General features: G+C 46.8%; 1 protein-coding gene and 1 long non-coding RNA gene across 2 annotated transcripts; both read left to right on the top strand.

Annotated features, from left to right (window-relative positions):
- The first annotated feature begins 293 nt into the window (after nt 1-293).
- LOC100824899 (probable WRKY transcription factor 31) lies at nt 294-3,165 on the top strand. Its single transcript, XM_003566275.4, has 6 exons — nt 294-751; nt 847-942; nt 1,104-1,286; nt 1,410-1,733; nt 1,854-1,967; nt 2,138-3,165. Exons 1-6 carry the CDS (start codon nt 434-436, stop codon nt 2,843-2,845), a joined length of 1,743 nt encoding a protein of 580 aa, XP_003566323.1. The 5' UTR covers nt 294-433; the 3' UTR covers nt 2,846-3,165.
- Nucleotides 3,166-9,169: 6,004 nt separating this feature from the next.
- Nucleotides 9,170-10,556, top strand: LOC112271089. Its single transcript, XR_002963926.1, has 3 exons — nt 9,170-9,273; nt 9,417-10,056; nt 10,151-10,556. It is a non-coding gene; the product is annotated as an uncharacterized LOC112271089 (long non-coding RNA).
- Nucleotides 10,557-17,006: the final 6,450 nt, after the last annotated feature.

Consider the following 17,006-nt stretch of genomic DNA (forward strand, 5'->3'; position numbering starts at 1 on the left):
AGTTGGGATTCTGATCCGGGGAGAAAAGTTGCTGCAAGCCAAAGAAGGAGAAGAGAAACGCAAAAGCGCGCAGGCACGCACGAAAATAACATGGATCCCAGCATTATGTTCCAGCTGCCGTCCGTCTCCGCCTAGCCGGAAGAGAAAGGGAGATCCGGTCCTCGTGGACCCCGGAGAGAGTCGTCGTCCCTCCGGCCATTCCGGACCCGCCGCGTGTGATCCCCGCACTGACGCAGCTCCTGATGTCAGACTCGGGTCTTCGGAGCCAGGGCTCCCTTTTTTATACGCGCTCCGTCCCACCGTTTAGAGACTTCAGACTCTCCCCCACTCTCTCTTCCTCCTGCAGGATTCTCGATCCATTCCAATCCCCCGTTTCCCGTTCTCTCTTCTCTCTAGTGGTGTCTTCTCTGAGGGAGGAGGCGTTTCCATTTGCATGGACAAGGGCCACCTCGGGGGTGGCGGAGGAGGAGGAGGGCTGGTCGCTCTGGACGCGTCGCCGCGGCCTCTCGGGTTCCTCAACTTGCTATCGCCGGCGCCGTCGTTCCACAGGAGCATGGAGGCGGACGACGTTGGCACCGGCGCCGGTGGCGGCGGCGGCGGCAGGGGGCGGAGGTCCGTCGAGGTGGACTTCTTCTCGGACGAGAAGAAGAACATGAAGAAGAGCCGGGTCTCGGCCGGCGGCACCGATGCGGAGGGGCACAAGGACGCCGGCGCCGGACTCGCCATCAAGAAGGAGGACCTCACCATTAACGTTAGCTAATTCTCCCCCCTCGTTCTTATCACGCAAGAAAACGCATTTGTTTCCTTAATTACGGCGATCCTACCCTTGATTTCGTTCCCGTGCAGCTCCTTCCGGGGAGGAGCGACCGGTCGATGGTGGTCGACGACGACGCGGCGTCCCGGCCCGACAACGACAAGAACGGCAGGCAAGACACCAACGAGGTATGTATACTAGTTAATTAATTCATGAGCTGTAGTAGTAGTATGTCGATCTCGTTGATCGGCGAACACGGTGGATCTGGCAGCTGGTTTGCGGTGGTCAATCCATTAAACGGGTATTTACGTACGGCGTGTCGTCGTGTTGCGTACGGTTTTTTTTGCAGCTCGCGGCGATGCAGGCGGAGCTGGGCCGCATGAACGAGGAGAACCAGCGCCTGCGGGGGATGTTGACCCAGGTCACCAACAGCTACCAAGCGCTGCAGATGCATCTCGTCGCGCTCATGCAGCAAAGGACCCAGCTACTTCCGACCCAACCGCAGCAACAACAACCGCCTCCCACTCACGAGGTACCCTATTTTTACCTAGCAACTAGTAGTCCAAATAAACTTGTGTTACCCATCAGTTTGACTCGGCAAGGAAATTAACTGGATCGATCAATAATTCCCCTTTTCGTTTCGTTTCGTTTTTAGGATGGCAAGATCGAGGGTGCTATCGTGCCAAGGCAATTCCTTGACCTGGGCCCTTCCGGCGCCGGCGCAGGCAGCGAGGTGGCCGAGGAGCCGTCCAACTCGTCCACGGAGGTCGGCAGCCCGCGCCGGTCGTCTTCCAACGGGAACGAGGACCCTGAGCGCAGCGACAACCCGGAAGGCCCGTCAACCGCGGGATGGTTGCCGGGACGGGCAATGAACCAGCAGCAACTGGGAGCGGCGGCCAAGGGCCACGACCAGCAAGCCCAGGAGGCCACCATGAGGAAGGCCCGCGTCTCCGTGCGCGCGCGATCCGAAGCCCCAATTGTAAGACTACTTCTTTATTCATTTCAAGCTTTTGTACTTGTGATCTTACTAGTATTAAGTTTGTTGTAGATTGCATGAATCGTCGTGCTGACTTTTACTGTACATGGGTTGGGATTGCAGATCGCCGATGGATGCCAGTGGAGGAAGTACGGCCAGAAGATGGCCAAGGGAAACCCTTGTCCACGCGCGTACTACCGCTGCACCATGGCCACCGGCTGCCCGGTGCGCAAGCAGGTAACAAACTAAACTAGCCAACGACTAGCTCATTCATTCAGGTCTTTGGTCAAAGATGTACGTCTTCAAGTACTACTGTACTACCGTATCGGAGAGGGGTCACCGGGTCAGGTGCATGATTGATTGGTCTAACTTTCTCTATGCGTGTTGCGATTGACCAACACACGCAGGTCCAGCGATGCGCCGAGGACCGGACCATCCTGATCACGACGTACGAGGGCACCCACAACCACCCGCTCCCGCCGGCCGCCATGGCGATGGCGTCCACCACGTCGGCCGCCGCGTCCATGCTGCTCTCGGGCTCCATGCCCAGCGCCGACGGCAGCGCGGGCCTCATGAGCTCCAACTTCCTCGCGCGCACCGTGCTGCCGTGCTCCTCCAGCATGGCCACCATCTCGGCGTCCGCGCCGTTCCCGACGGTCACGCTCGACCTCACCCACGCTCCGCCCGGCGCGCCCAACGCCATGCCGCTCAGCGCGCTGCGGCCGCCGGCGCCGGCCCCCGGGCAGTTCCAGGTGCCGTTGCCCGGCGCCGGCGGCGGGATGGCCGGGCCGACATTCGCGATGCCGCAGCAGATGCTGTACAACCAGTCCAAGTTCTCCGGCTTGCACATGTCGTCGTCTTCCGACACCGCGGAGTTCGCGCAGCCGAGGCCGCAGATGGGCCAGCTCTCCGACACCGTCAGTGCGGCGGCTGCGGCGATCACCGCTGACCCAAACTTCACGGTGGCGCTGGCCGCGGCCATCACGTCCATCATTGGCGGCCAACACGCGGCCGCCGCTGCCGGCAACAACAACGGAAGTAACAACAACGTCACGACCACCAGCAACAACACCACCACCACCACCAGCAACAACACCAACAGCGAGACCCAATGATCAATCAGTTTCTTCAATTCACCCAGCTGATCGGTGATGAGTTCAGAATTCAGATAGGTTCCAAGTTATACATGCCTGCTTCGATTCCTCTTCTTTGTTCAGGATTAGGTTCTTGAGATGTTTCTTTGGTTTTTGTTACCCTCCGGGACAGGTCCGGGCTCGACCATGGACGATATACAGTCACTTCTTTCTTTTCTTATTTTTGCGGCGACAAAAAGTTGTATTAGTTCATCGCTTCTCTTTTCTACCGCGAACAGCTGTTGATATTTCACTGTAATAAGTATAATAATACCGTCTCCCCAAGAAATTTTGATGCTCGATCCTACTTTGTCAAAGCGAGATAAGTTACCAACAATGACAGCTTACTGGAGCCTAGTCTACGTGTTTGTTCGCATCTTCAGATTTTTTTTGCCCCTCATCCCCTTTCTTGGCTTGTTTGGCTTCGCCTTCTTCTCCTTGGCGTTTTCAAACAAGTCGCTGCCCAGCCGGCTCTCTCGGATGTGAAGTTGCGATCCGTAGTTTTGCATAAGACTCGCCCGAAGACCAGGTCAGCACCCGGCCCTTGCGTAACACGTATCGCCATCTCCCTGTAATTTGAAGTTTGAACACGTACGGGAAGAAGTTGTGCATGCACACACCAGGGTCCAAACAGATGCATCCAATTCAAGTAGTACTGGAAGTCCCAAGTCGGGCTGTTCTGGGTTTTGCCTGCCTGGCTGGCGTGTAGCTGGGCATGGGAATGTGCATGGCGGGGCGCCAAGCGGCACGGGGAAAATGTGGGCGTGGAAGGGGAGAAGAGAAGAGGAATTATGGGTGAGGAGGGATCGGCGTTGGGGACCCGGGATTTGACACGGAACTCAGCTGGTTGTCGCGTCGTCCTCGTCGTCGGCGTCGCGTCGCCTGTGGACTCGGAGCCGCGGGGCGGGGCAGCTTTTCACGTGGGGCCCGCGAAGGGGTTACGTGACAGTTCGTTGTTTGACCCGGTCGCCGTACGTGAAACGGTTGGGGTCTTCTGCGCGCGGGGGCCCTCGTCTTCGTCTCGTGCCGCCGCCTGCCGTCCGGCTCCGGCTTTGCTCGTTCGCGGGCCTGTGGTCCGACTTTACGGCGGACTCGACGAGATTTTCAGCCAGAGTGCGGAATGTGGACGAAGGGGGCCTTGATTGTGAAGGGAATAATAGGCTGCCGAAGTAACGAAGTGAAAATCTCCGAGGTTAGGAGTTGTTTCAAACAACCTGTTTGGTTTGGACGAATATTTTCGTGTACTCAAAGTTTCAATGCATACACTGTGTAGCAGTATACCATTACTCCTTGTTTCCAACACGGTATCATTATACTCTCTTGCTTACGCCGGGTGTTGCCCTCCTTTTCGAAAAAAAAAATACTTCCTTGATTACTATCTACCTCCATTCCTAAATGTAAAAATATTTTTTTAAATTTGACCAAATTTGTAAAAAAAATGTTAATATTACAATATCAAGTAGGTATAATACAAAAATATACTCTAACCATCCCATATTAAGTGTCACAACTTTGTATAAATACGCATGTACCTACACACTACAGCACGTCTAGACAAAATTGCGATGCATAATACGATACGGAAGGAGTAAATCATGAATAATTTAACAAAACTAATTTAGAGTTGTAAATGTTCATAGAATTTTCTATAACCTTGGTTTTTTTACTTAGAACAAATTAGGTAGAACATCTTATCTTTAGGAATAGATGAATGTGGTCCTTGAAAACAAAATTTTGTCATAAAAGTAGTTTAGCTATGTAAAAAAGAATACATTTCCTACACATCCGTTGCAGTGACTCCCTTGCACCCTTAGGTAATGCTGCAATGTACAAAAAACATGCCATAAGGTTTGTGTGGCTAACGGCAAACCTTAAGCTCAACCTTATACACTCGGGGAAAAAAATATAATTGTGTTTCAACTTGTGGATGGACTACGTCAAACTTGTAGACTGCCTATTAAAATATGATTATTCGGTCTCTTGTGTATCTTGCATGTGACTATGCAACAAATCATATGAGTAAATGTTGCCTTTATACATTGGTGATGCCCTTAGCATTCATACCGGGGCAAATTTGTCTCCCACATAGTTTAGTGTAGTGACTCCTTCGGCCTTCCTGCTCCACCATCCTCTCCTTTGCCACCCACATTCCACCTTTTTTTGGCAAGCATTGTACACTTCACTCAATGTGAAGTTTAAATATTTGTTCGAAACTGTTTCCGCAAAAGTTAGCGGTAAATAAGTTAACACACACTGTTTGGCAGACCACTTATGATGTAATTAATCTCTAGATGTGTCCAAACAAAACACATTGGAGAGATGATATATCTTCTCTGGTTTCTGTTGCCAGTTTGTGATTTTTTTTTTTGAAATTTTCGTACATATCACATGAAATCCAGCTAACCGGAACGGCCGAGGATGTAAAAATCATAATCCAATCAAACGGTTTAAAGCTATAACATATAAAATTGAACTAACATACATATATCTTAGGCCGCATTTATCGTAACTTGTAAAGTGTAGTTGACGTTTCTTTCCCTGTGACCGTTTCATTGTTTTTCCTTTATAAATTCTTTGCCATTTCGTAGAGGTTTTCAATCGATTGGAATGCTACAAATGGATGGCGAGCCGACGGATACATATATGCCAGAATGAGCCTGGTCCAGTACTAAGATCAGCACCAACAACTGTGAACATGGGCTATCTGTTGGATCTTTCCTTTGATGAAGAAATATCCATTTACCCGGTACACGCTGAAAAAATATCACAGCTTGCCGACAAGGCAAATCTGAGAGTCATTGACATTTTAGTTCCTTTGTCTTGACGCACAGCGTTGCCAGTTGGTCTCGGTCTCAGCCGTCCACAAGACTACAAGAGTTAGCAAACCAATAAACCATAGTGTTGTACTTCCAAACCAGCAATTGATACGCTAAAGAGACTAGCTGGATTGTTTTGTAGAACTGGCAAGGGGCAACTAGTTTGGTGATTCCTAGCGAATAACGTGCGCGGTACTGTATCTACTGCAAACCCATGCCGGGATTGGGATATCCTCCACCAGTCCGACTGTGCAGAGCCCGTACCGTAGCTAGACGTGATCACGTGACGGCCTGACGTGCTTTTAGACCAAAGAGAGAGAGGGAGAGAGAGAGAGATCCAATAAGGCATGGAAAGGGAGGACTGAGGACGATCGAGGCGAGCGAGCGAGAGATCCGATCAAAAGGTCAGGTGACGACACGAAGTTGACTCGGAAGTCTTTGGCCGACGCCGCCACCTCCGCAACTTGCCATGTCACGGGAGCGGGGCCCTCCGCTTTGTTAGAAACTCGTCCACATCTCGGGCGCTAAACGGTGGACCGGCAGATGGCACGGCACCGCCGCACCGGAAAACGACCCTGCAACCCTGCATATATATGGATGGGGGCCGGGAGGTCTCGCAAGTCTGCGCGAGATGGATGGAAGAACCAAATGGACCAACGAACGGAGACCGCTCGCGGCTCTCGCCACCTTTTCCCCCCTTTCCTTAATTTGCCCGTGTACGTAGTGTTCGCTTAGCTAGCTAGTGGCACGCCGCAGTCAACACGACGACGCCTCCGTCGTATAGTACTACTGCTATATGTGCTGATGTGCAGCGTGTGGCCGAGGAGTTGGGACAAACTAGTCGCTTGCATGATAGTGCATCGAGTGAGCCTAATGACGTCCATGGGTTCCCTTGATTTTTACTCCTATAACCCATTTGTTTTATTTTCGCTGCAACTAGCTCGTGGGAGAATAGAGAATTTAGATACAGGTATTTATACTACTACCGTGTGGGAACTGGGGTTGCTTAGGCCCTTTTTGGTTGGGTTTTTTTTTACTTTCAGTTTATAAACCAAAAAAACACTTAAATATGTGCTTTTGATTTTAACTTTTTGCTTATACCATCATCTAACAATATCAAGTCAAATGTCAAAACAAAGACGAAAGCTCTAAGTAGGTGCTTTTGTGGCGTATAAGTCAAAAATAAGAAAGCAGTTTAAAACCCAACCAAACACGGCCTTACTCTCCAGGAGATAGATGTGCACATGTGCTTAACGTATCTGCAGTGAATCCCTCATTTTCGTGTATGTAGTTAATTGCCGAAAGTTTTTTAACGAGTGGTTAACGTTGTGATCTAATTGACGAGTCCTGCTTGGTAATTCCCGTAAAACAATGGTGGCCACAGCTCAATTAATAGTTCGTTGAAAACAAACCCCCCTACTTGGCAAATGGGAAGTAACCAGTCACATCCAGCTTTTGAAACCTTTGCCCGGCCCTGCTCATGCATCAAGAAATTGCGTTGCGAGTTTGGGTTAATGCGGTCTGGACTATTTTCAAAGGAGAAACACATCGTCGGGGATTACATAGCAAAATGCATTCGGTTTGTAGGAAATGAGGAAAACAAATATTTAGAACTACTATTCAGTTCCTGTGTTCTTGGAGGAAACTCAACATCCAGTCCAAACTCATTTTTTTAATAGAAACGAGACAAACTGAATCCTTATTTGACAATTGCCATCCTACAATCTTTTTCTTCTTATATGTTTTGTTTCCTCCAAACTGAATAAGCCCCTGCAGCGGTGTACACATCTTCAAATGAAGAGAGAGGTCGATCATGCATGACTTAACAAGATCAATCTCTCTGGAAATCAATTGAACCTGCAGGCCTGGGCGCCCAATTGCTGAAACAGCACACTAAGAATACATTTTGAAGAGAGGCATGCTCCAATCGAACATCGAAATGAACAAGACTAGAGTGGTCAGTACTCTGTGCTCTAGAGGCCTACAGACACAATGGCGGGTCAAACATTTCGCTTAGGCGTTATCTTGCAGAAACTAACGAACAGGGCATCCTTCTTTCTAACTTGCTTGTACACGTATGGGCAGCTACTCTTGATCAAGTGGGCAATTGGATTACCGAGTGCCGTGCTAACACATGCATATACTCCCTCCGTCACATAATTCTCGTACGAGAATTATGTGACGGAGGGAGTATAACCAACGAAAAGGCAAATGAGATTAAAATGTCAATGCAAGTTTAACGGAATGTGGAACTAATATACTTCCCCAATGTTACCTTCAGGCCAGATTTTACAACATTATGAAATCTGAATTCTGTGCAAGAACACGGCAGAAAGAACACTTATACACTGATAAAATGAACTAGAGTATTCAATTTATTTATTTGATGTACTCCCTCCGTCCACAAATAAGTGTACGTGCGGAAATTTCAAGAAAATTAGCAAGTTGGATAGAAAATGCATTGGAAATGTGTCAACCATCATTTCTCTCCTCTTTAGTTCTCCCACCTCCAATGAGCTAAGTGCATGTAGAAATGTTATTGAGTTTAATTTCGGTGTAACGAGAGAGAATCAATTTTTACTTAGTGCAAAGTGCTTTGGACGGAGAGAAGTACAATTTTTTTTGACAAATTTTAAATACACTTATCTATGGACAGAGGGAGGATATTCTTGTAAACGGACGCAAAAAAGTAAGCCGAATCTTGAGTCAGATCCTGTCATAGAACCCGAGAAGAGAGATCCAAGAAGTTGCTATTCTTCTGTCAGTACAATTAATTTCCCTCTTCAATATACAGCTAGCTTAGGAGTCAGCAAGTCAATGCCTGTTGATTTTTTCCTTGAAAATCGGTCACGTTATCTCTCCGTGTCTTCTTTTGATTCCTTTCCATCCGATTCGTTGAAAGAGAGAACCGTGCATGCTTTCGAGAGGTGCGTGAAAGACTGAAAGTTGAAAAAAAAAACATCCAATAAGTCCGGTCGCCTTAGGCGTCCGGAAAGCTTTCAGGTAGCCCTCGCACAGTTTCCTTTCTCCAAGAGTACGTACACTTCAGAGGTCGATATATATCGCCACGGCGACTTTGGCTTCAGGACTGTGCACTGCATGCACCGTCAAAGCTGCAGCCTCTATTGTTGAACTACGTCGATCAGGCATTACTGCATCATATCTCCGTTGATGTCTTGAAGTGATGTGCGCAGCTGAAGAACTCGACACGATAATGCTTGCTCATTGCTCATTCATGTAAGCTACCTTCACGTGTCAACCTATCCAGACTGAGAGGCTTGCTTGGAGGCTGAGATGAAGTAGGGGCGGCCATACGAAGAAGTCAATAGCCCCTCATCTGGGACTTACTTTTCTTCATAAGATCATCGTCCCAACATAATCAAGCATTCTTCTTGATTTCTAGGTTTCGGTTGCAACATATTCCAGTTACTGTAATGTCTATACACTACTTTGACACTGTCGATGACTTGGTTTTTTTCTTTTGAGAACTGTCGATGACTTGCCTGAAATGCTATGGGTTGAACTGGGCAGATGGAGGAGTACGACGCTCAACAATGGGCTAAGCCCAATAACACATTTGGCAGCTCAGAAGCAGTAAGGATAACTGCAATGGCCTATGGCCTATCGCCGCCTAGGTCGAACGGACTCAACCGAGAAGGCCATTAGGCGGGAAGGCCAGTTCTATTTCCTTCAATTTTACTTTCTTTATTAAGGATCTCCTTTTCTTTTTTGAGCAGGTTATTAAGGATCTCCTAATTTCCACTTTCGACTAGTATTTCGGGCCCAGTCACCCAAGAAGGCTTGTCTTGCTTGATTGAGGACATTAGAGACAACAAAATGGGACGGACTCCGAGCGTTCTCAGGCCATCACCCCTCTCAGCCGTCCGATCGGGTTTTTTTTTTTTGCCATATCCGGCCGTCCAAACGCGCCTGGGCCTCGCGCTCTCCGTTTGGGCCGCTGCTCCGCCACAAAAATCTAAGCAATCTGGTGATTTGGGCTGGGATGGCCTAGACGCCCAGTTCGTAGTAGCGCACTAGCGCCCGAGGAAAAAAAAACTGCATCCAATTCTTGTTTTCTCGTTCTCCCCATCCCGATTCCCTGTTCCCCGATCTATTATCTCGCTGCATCTCCCCCGATCGATCGGTCGCCACCACCGTTGCCTTCCCCCGAACCTCCTGGCTCCTCAGGTCGAGCTCGCCGGCCCTCTGCTGCCCGCCTGCCCCCAAATCACTCGCTTGTCGGACCTCTGCCACTGCTGGCCGTCCAAAGCTGGCCGCCTTCCCCTGCTCACCTCTCGTCCAGATTGTGGCCTCCGGACGCCACCCTACGCCAGTCCCGCTGCCCTCCGCCAGCCGGCACCCTCCGTCCTCCAAGGGGTAATAATTGGATCATATTTGCTGTAAAAAGAGTGCATGCCCATGTGTATGTTTGTATAGGAATGCAGATGTCTAAGCAAAAATTATCGTGCAGTGAGGAATTGAACAGCTGGGCAAATTCCCTTGCAGGGCAGCAGATCCTCACCGTCTGGCCTCCTACGAGCTTGCCCTCCATTCTTATCCAGCCTCAACCAGCAGTTGCAATGCCGGGGAAGGTAGATATGAGAGACAGATAGGCACGCGTGCCGTGGCCGCCCCGACCGTGCCAGCAAGGAAGGTGGTTCGATCCGGCCATGGCCATGACGCTCCCCACCTCCGCCCGTCATCATGGGAGCCTGATGACTCCATGGGTGTCTATGGAGGTGTGCTGCAGCCTGCAGGTGTGCCCATCCTCCCAAAAACAGTTTTATTGATCTTATTACTTTAATCAGAGAATACTATATATATTGTATACTGTAATATATTTGAGTACTTAAAAAAATTGCGGGAAGATTACTTCATTTTATTGATTGCACTTGTAAGAATTTTCTTCAAGAATCTTCTCAGAATGCATGGAGTAATTACTATGGATATCATTTTGTTGGACCAAACCACCATATGGTAATAATACAAAAAACAATATCTCATAACCCCATTTTGAATAGGCTACTCAAGAAAGCTACTTATTTGATCCTGATTAACTTTTACCAAAAAGCTACTCAAGAACATGGATTAAGCTCGAAGGATGTAAGCGCTTTCTGCCACTTCATTGATTCTCCTCCGGAATTTGAGGTTGCCCACTTGTTTTAGCAAGAATTTTCATTACCAATGAATTATACATATATACTTTTCCGGCTTAACTTGGATTGTGATTTTGAGTCTATACAAAAAATCTATGATAGATCTGATATTCTTTCTAATAGAAATCAGAATTCAGAAGTACTTTAGATTTTCGGTAGAGTGCTAACTATCGCTTGATAAGAGCTCTTCTGAGCAAGGATTAAATGGCGGCGGCGGTGCACCTCTACTCTGCTCCATTCGTATCGAGGTGGGCACATCATATTTTGTTGTCCTGCTTTGCTGATACATGTGTGTCATCTTGCTCCAATTTCTATTTTTCTTTCCAGATGAGATGATTTTGCATACCTATTTTTTCTATCTCGGTTGTAATTTCTTCTTATACATTGTTTTCTTCATGTTTCTTTCTGCTGTTTACTTCTAAGCGTCAATGCAGAGAATTATTATTTTGGTATAAGGGAAGTCTTAGAGTTTGATGAATTCTTAGAGGTACATAATACATCCCTGTTGTGATACTATACAAATCTTCCGGCTATTCATCCGTCGCCAATGCAACGAACTTGCAACCCAATGGAAATTCGCAAGACCACACACTTGCGCAGTAGTCCGCCGACCACAAGCCGTTTCGCAATCGCCCAATTCACAGCGGAACGACAGGTTGAGCTCGAAATTTCAGTAGATAGTAAACACCCTATCGAAACGAATATGGTGTATAGGAGGATTCTGGATGAATGCTTCTCACAATTCAGCAGTGTCTCCAAAATAGCTAAAACGTGGTCTTCCCTAACTCTAAGCGTACCCCTTGTATATATAGGTGAGAGGTGGCCAGCAACCCTACGTGGACTCGGAATTGAACCCAAACATGGTTCGACTCAAACTGATGCAACCAATCTTTATTAGGATTTGGCTCAAACAAGGACTCACAAGTCCGGGCGCCCTTCGACGAGGTCCTGTTGTGCCTCATATTTGTACTCAACTTGTGGTGCAACCTGGGCATATCATTCTTGTCATTGGCTGTCCCTTGCACACAAGTTGTGTTCTTCTAACTTGTATCCTCCATTTTTATTTGTGGTACGCCTGCCTCCCTCTCCTCTCTCGCGCATATCTTGATGTTGGATAACAACACATGATGATCCTCGCACTCGGCCTCTTCTCCTCCACGCGCCATGCTTGCCTCAGCGTCAAACCTGATTACACAAAGATGCAATTAGGCAGTATAAAATTCTCATCAATATAAACATTAGGTGCAGTTAGGAGTGAGTTCACCTGTTGTTCAAATAACTTGGCACGTGCTCGTGTAATTGGTCCGATGCGTAGATCATTGGGTTTATCTTGAACAGCAATATCATAATTAGGCAAAAATGATAAAGAGTTAGGAATGTCCTCATCATCCCCCCGCTTCAAAAGGCGTCGACCTCGACTGTGGTGACCCCGACCTGTAAGGATCAGAATCTCTGTGTATTATGTACTAGTCCCTGGATCAATAGCTAGTACACACAGTTCCAAGATGTATATCACAACACATATCTTTATTACATCGTTTGCAACAACTAGAATCCAGAGTATTAACTTGTTACAAGCGGATGATCGAAATAGCAAATAAAATAGATAGTCCACCAATGCCACAGGCTTATTGTGTGTAGACTCGCGACCCTGCGTTTGTTCCCTCATCAAGTGTCGTGTTCTGCACATGACACGTGCAGGTCAGTACATTGAATATACTTGCAATTTACACCTGTGATGTTAGGAGAAATGCAAATATATGCTTAAGGATAGTTCCTAGTTAGGCTTCTAAGGTTCCTTTTGCAAAATCAGCATGTTTGGGTTTTTGAAGTACTCATAATACTTTTTCCTTTGAAAACTCTACTTATACAATTTATAGAACATAGTTTTCAAAATGTAGTTATGGTCGTCTGTGGATACTACTCCACTGACCTAGCTATGCACTCTGGGTCATACTGCTGATACTCACATAGCGTCCCTTTGTTCCCGTGACACCCCATTCTGTGGATACTGCTCCATCAGGTTAAAACAGATTTTGGGTTTTTGAAAACAGAACTAGAAGATCTCCTCATATCCAGACTTAGTAGCTCAAAATTTGCCCGTAACCAGGGGCATGTGTAAGACCCCGGGACAGGAATTATGCAATTTAGTCCCAAATTGTTAACCTTTGCATAATTCAAATCTCATGTTATTAACCTACGATAAACACTTCAATACATACACGCATTAATGTGCTCATCGCAGGGTTTTTGTAACATGAATATCATTACCAAAACTCTACAGAAGAGAGTAATTACAAAGCTCATACAAGGAGCAGGATATCAATTATTACAAACAGAGGACACATGTCCCAACATTACATCATTACATCAGCGGAAGTCGAATTATGCCCGAGTACGAACAAGAATACAACATGGCCTGAAGAGGGTGGAAGCTGGAAGGAAACCCGCCACGAGTCTCAGAACCCTGATCTGGATCTCCTGGCTAAACGTCGAATCCAACGTCGTGGTCCACGAAGAAGCTAGCGGCTCACCTGCTCTGCTGGAACCTCTGAAGAAAACAACGTTGCAAAGCAATTGAGTACGAAGTACTCGCAAGACTTACGGGGAGAACTAATCTAATATGCAACATGTCTCAAGGAGGGGTATGGTGGGGTTATGCAGGAGCAACAATATCTGGAGAGAGACACTCTAACAACAATGTCTAATGAGAGGAAGAGAAACGTCTTCCTAGGTGTAAGGTGATTAACCTATTTACTAAACACCAAACAACACAATCCTCATATCACCCCCTCAACACCTTGTGAGGAAGCAATCCAAATGACACTCACACTTAAGCAGTTTTAAGCATATCAATGATTAATCTCTAATTACTAGTCAAGTTCATAAGATTAAGTTGGTGAAAGTTCTCTATGATCAAGTAATGACCTCCAAGTCGTCCACAACCGCGGACACGGCTTTCCGAAATATTTATCCCTGCAGGGTGCGGCAATTTACGCGTACACGTTCGTCCAACCCTTGATGCCACAAGATGGAACACACGCAACAGCATGTGCCGGCAGGATTGGGCGACACGACGTTTCCCAGCTCCACAACTAAACCAGGGGACCACCCAACTGAGTCCATCCGAAACGAGAGCCCAGCCGAAGCGTCGATCGGACTCAGGAGTTGCGTGGACAACTGGTAGTGGTTCAGGGCCCGCAGGATGACCACTCCAGACTAGTGCCGCAAGCCCTATATGAATGCAAAAGTCACCAACAAGTCTCAACAAAACTCTGTATGTATGCATATGCCAAATGGAACGCCCGAACTATGTGGCCCCTGGAAGAGCGGTGAATCAGGTACTAAGTCGAGGGGGAAGCCATATCTTCTCCCACGAGCGGTAGCGCGATGTTTCTTGGATCAGCAAAAACAAGAACTCAGTCCTTAGTCGGCTCGAATGGAACAAATCACCAGTGCGTCAGAGCATGGCCTCCCATCGTTGCCTTGTTACAGTTTAATATCATAACACAGTTTTAATATTGTAATTAAAACATAAAGTAGCATGTGAATGTAGCAATTGTGTAACTCCAAGTATAAGGATACTAGACTTGCAACTAAGCATGACATCTAATGACCAAAGTAGGGCAGCAGCAACAACAACAACAGGTGACATGGTAATAGGACAAGTAACAAGACATATGGCAATAAGTAGAGCTGACTAATAAGCTATGCAATCCTAAATGCACCGTGACAAGACTGAGATCGTAACTTAATGCAAGATTGAGGGAGAGGCAATAGGTGTAATCAACATGGTCAAGGAAGGGCTGCTTGCCTAGAGTACTCAATTGTCCAGAATTGAGCAAGAATCCTGGAAGAAGAACACAAGTGTAGTCGTCGTCGGAACAGAAGACTAGCGAGGAAGAAGCAAATACACCACATAGAAAGAAAGTATAAGCATACAATATACACATGGTATTTCCTATGCGCAAACAAAGGATGATGCGTGACATTGGGATGATGCGTGACATATTAATGATTCCGAAAGTAAATCCGATATACAATTTACCAAGTTAAATGGATCCGCTTACACTACACATAGCATCTATACAACTCCATATGCAAGGAAAAGAGTTTAGTTGATTAAATACACACAACAATTTTAGTTGTATTAGGATGCATGACAATGACATGTAGGTGCGATGCATGCTTTAAAACAAGAACAACACACCAAACAAATGAGTCGAACGGGGTTGCACATGCCGGTTGTAAGATCCCGGGACTGGAATATGCAATTTAGCCCCAAATTGCTAACCTTTGCATAATTCAAGCCTCAGGTTCTTAACCTACGATAAACACTTCAATACATACATGCATTAATGTGCTCATCGCAGGGTTTTGCAACATGAATATCCTTACCAAATCTCTACAGAAGAGAGTAATTACAAAGCTCATACAAGGAGCAGAATAACAAATATTAGAAAGAGATGACACATGTCCCAACATTACATCATTACAGAAGTCGAATTATGCCCGAGTACGGACAAGAATACAGAATGGCCTGAAGAGGCTGGAAGCTGGAAGGAAACCCGCCACGAGTCTCAGAACCCTGATCTGGATCTCGTGGCTAAACGTCGAATCCAAGGTCGTGCTCCATGAAGAAGCTAGCGGCTCACCTGCTCTGCTGGAACCTCTGAAGAAAACAACGTTGCAAAGCAACTGAGTACGAAGTACTCGCAAGACTTACAGGGAGAACTAATCTAATATGCAACATGTCTCAAGGAGGGGTATGGTGGGGTTATGCAGCAGCAACAATATCTGAAGAGAGACACTCTAACAACAACGTCCAATGAGAGGAAGAGAAGCGTCTTCCTAGGTGTAAGGTGATTAACCTATTTACTAAACACCAAACAACACAATCCTCATATCACCCCCTCAACACCCTGTGAGGAAGCAATCCAAAGGACACTCACACTTTAGCAGTTTTAAGCATATCCAGGAATAATCTCTAATCACTAGTGAAGTTGTTGAGATTAAGTTGGTGAAAGTTCTCTATGATCAAGTAATTACCAACCAAGTCGTCCATAATCACGGACACGGCTTTTCGAAAGATTTATCCCTGCAGGATGCACCAATTTACCCATACACGTTCGATTAACCCACGAATACCAAGCGTGCTCACACTCAAATGTGCGCTGGCTGGATTGAGTGACACGATGTTTCCAAGTTCCACAACAAATCCAGGGGACCACCCAACTGAGTCTATCCGAAACGAGAGCCCGGCCGAAGCGTCGTACGGACTCAAGAGTTGCGAGGACAGCTGGCAGTGGTTCAGAGCCCACATGATGACCACTCCAGACTAGTGCCGCAAGCCCTATATGAATGCAAAGCCACCAACAAGTCTCCATAAATCTCTGTGTGCATGCAATGCAAATGCCAAATGGAACGCCCGAACTATGTGGCCCTTGGAAGAGCTGAGGATCAAGTCCTAAGTCGAGGGGAAAGCCATATCTTCACCCACGAGCGTTTAGCGCTAAGTGTCTTTGAAAGGGAAACCTTGCCCCTTGAAGCGATCCTCCCCCTTACGAGGGTTCGATCTCTGTGCTTACTGTGCTAGTCCCTGGATCGACTCACCAGCACACACAATTTCATGATGAAATATACAGAAACAAAGGTCAAAAGTACTTTATTACATCGCATCATCCAGAATTTAAATAGTACTTACAACCTCGCATGACCTCTTGGGCCAGCATAAAACAAATACTGTTTCATCATCATAAAACGATGTTTCAAAATACTGCAGCGGAAAAGGGTAGAACATAAGGGCCACAACTACTCCAAGGTGAGAGCATGTTGGAATGTAAGCACTTGACCCACAACATAATGACGAACCTCACTCATCGTCGGATCCACCTGCATTGTTAATTGCAGCCACTACGTGGTTAATACATTTGAATGTAAGTTCACCAGAGTTATAAAGGACCTACCAAGTACATGCATAATTTGGCTAGGTGGGGTTTGGCTATTTACACAAAAGCATCATTTTACTAACCTATCATTTTTAAACAAATGGTTTTGAAGTCTATTGGACACGGGGTAGAAACACCCATGCTCCTATTAACCTAGGCACATTGAGTAGAAACATCAATGCTCCTACCCAGTTCAATCCATTCATTTTATTAAGAAATTGGA

The sequence above is a fragment of the Brachypodium distachyon genome, chromosome 2, assembly GCF_000005505.3.
Source record: "Brachypodium distachyon strain Bd21 chromosome 2, Brachypodium_distachyon_v3.0, whole genome shotgun sequence".
NCBI classification, from domain to species: domain Eukaryota; kingdom Viridiplantae; phylum Streptophyta; class Magnoliopsida; order Poales; family Poaceae; genus Brachypodium; species Brachypodium distachyon.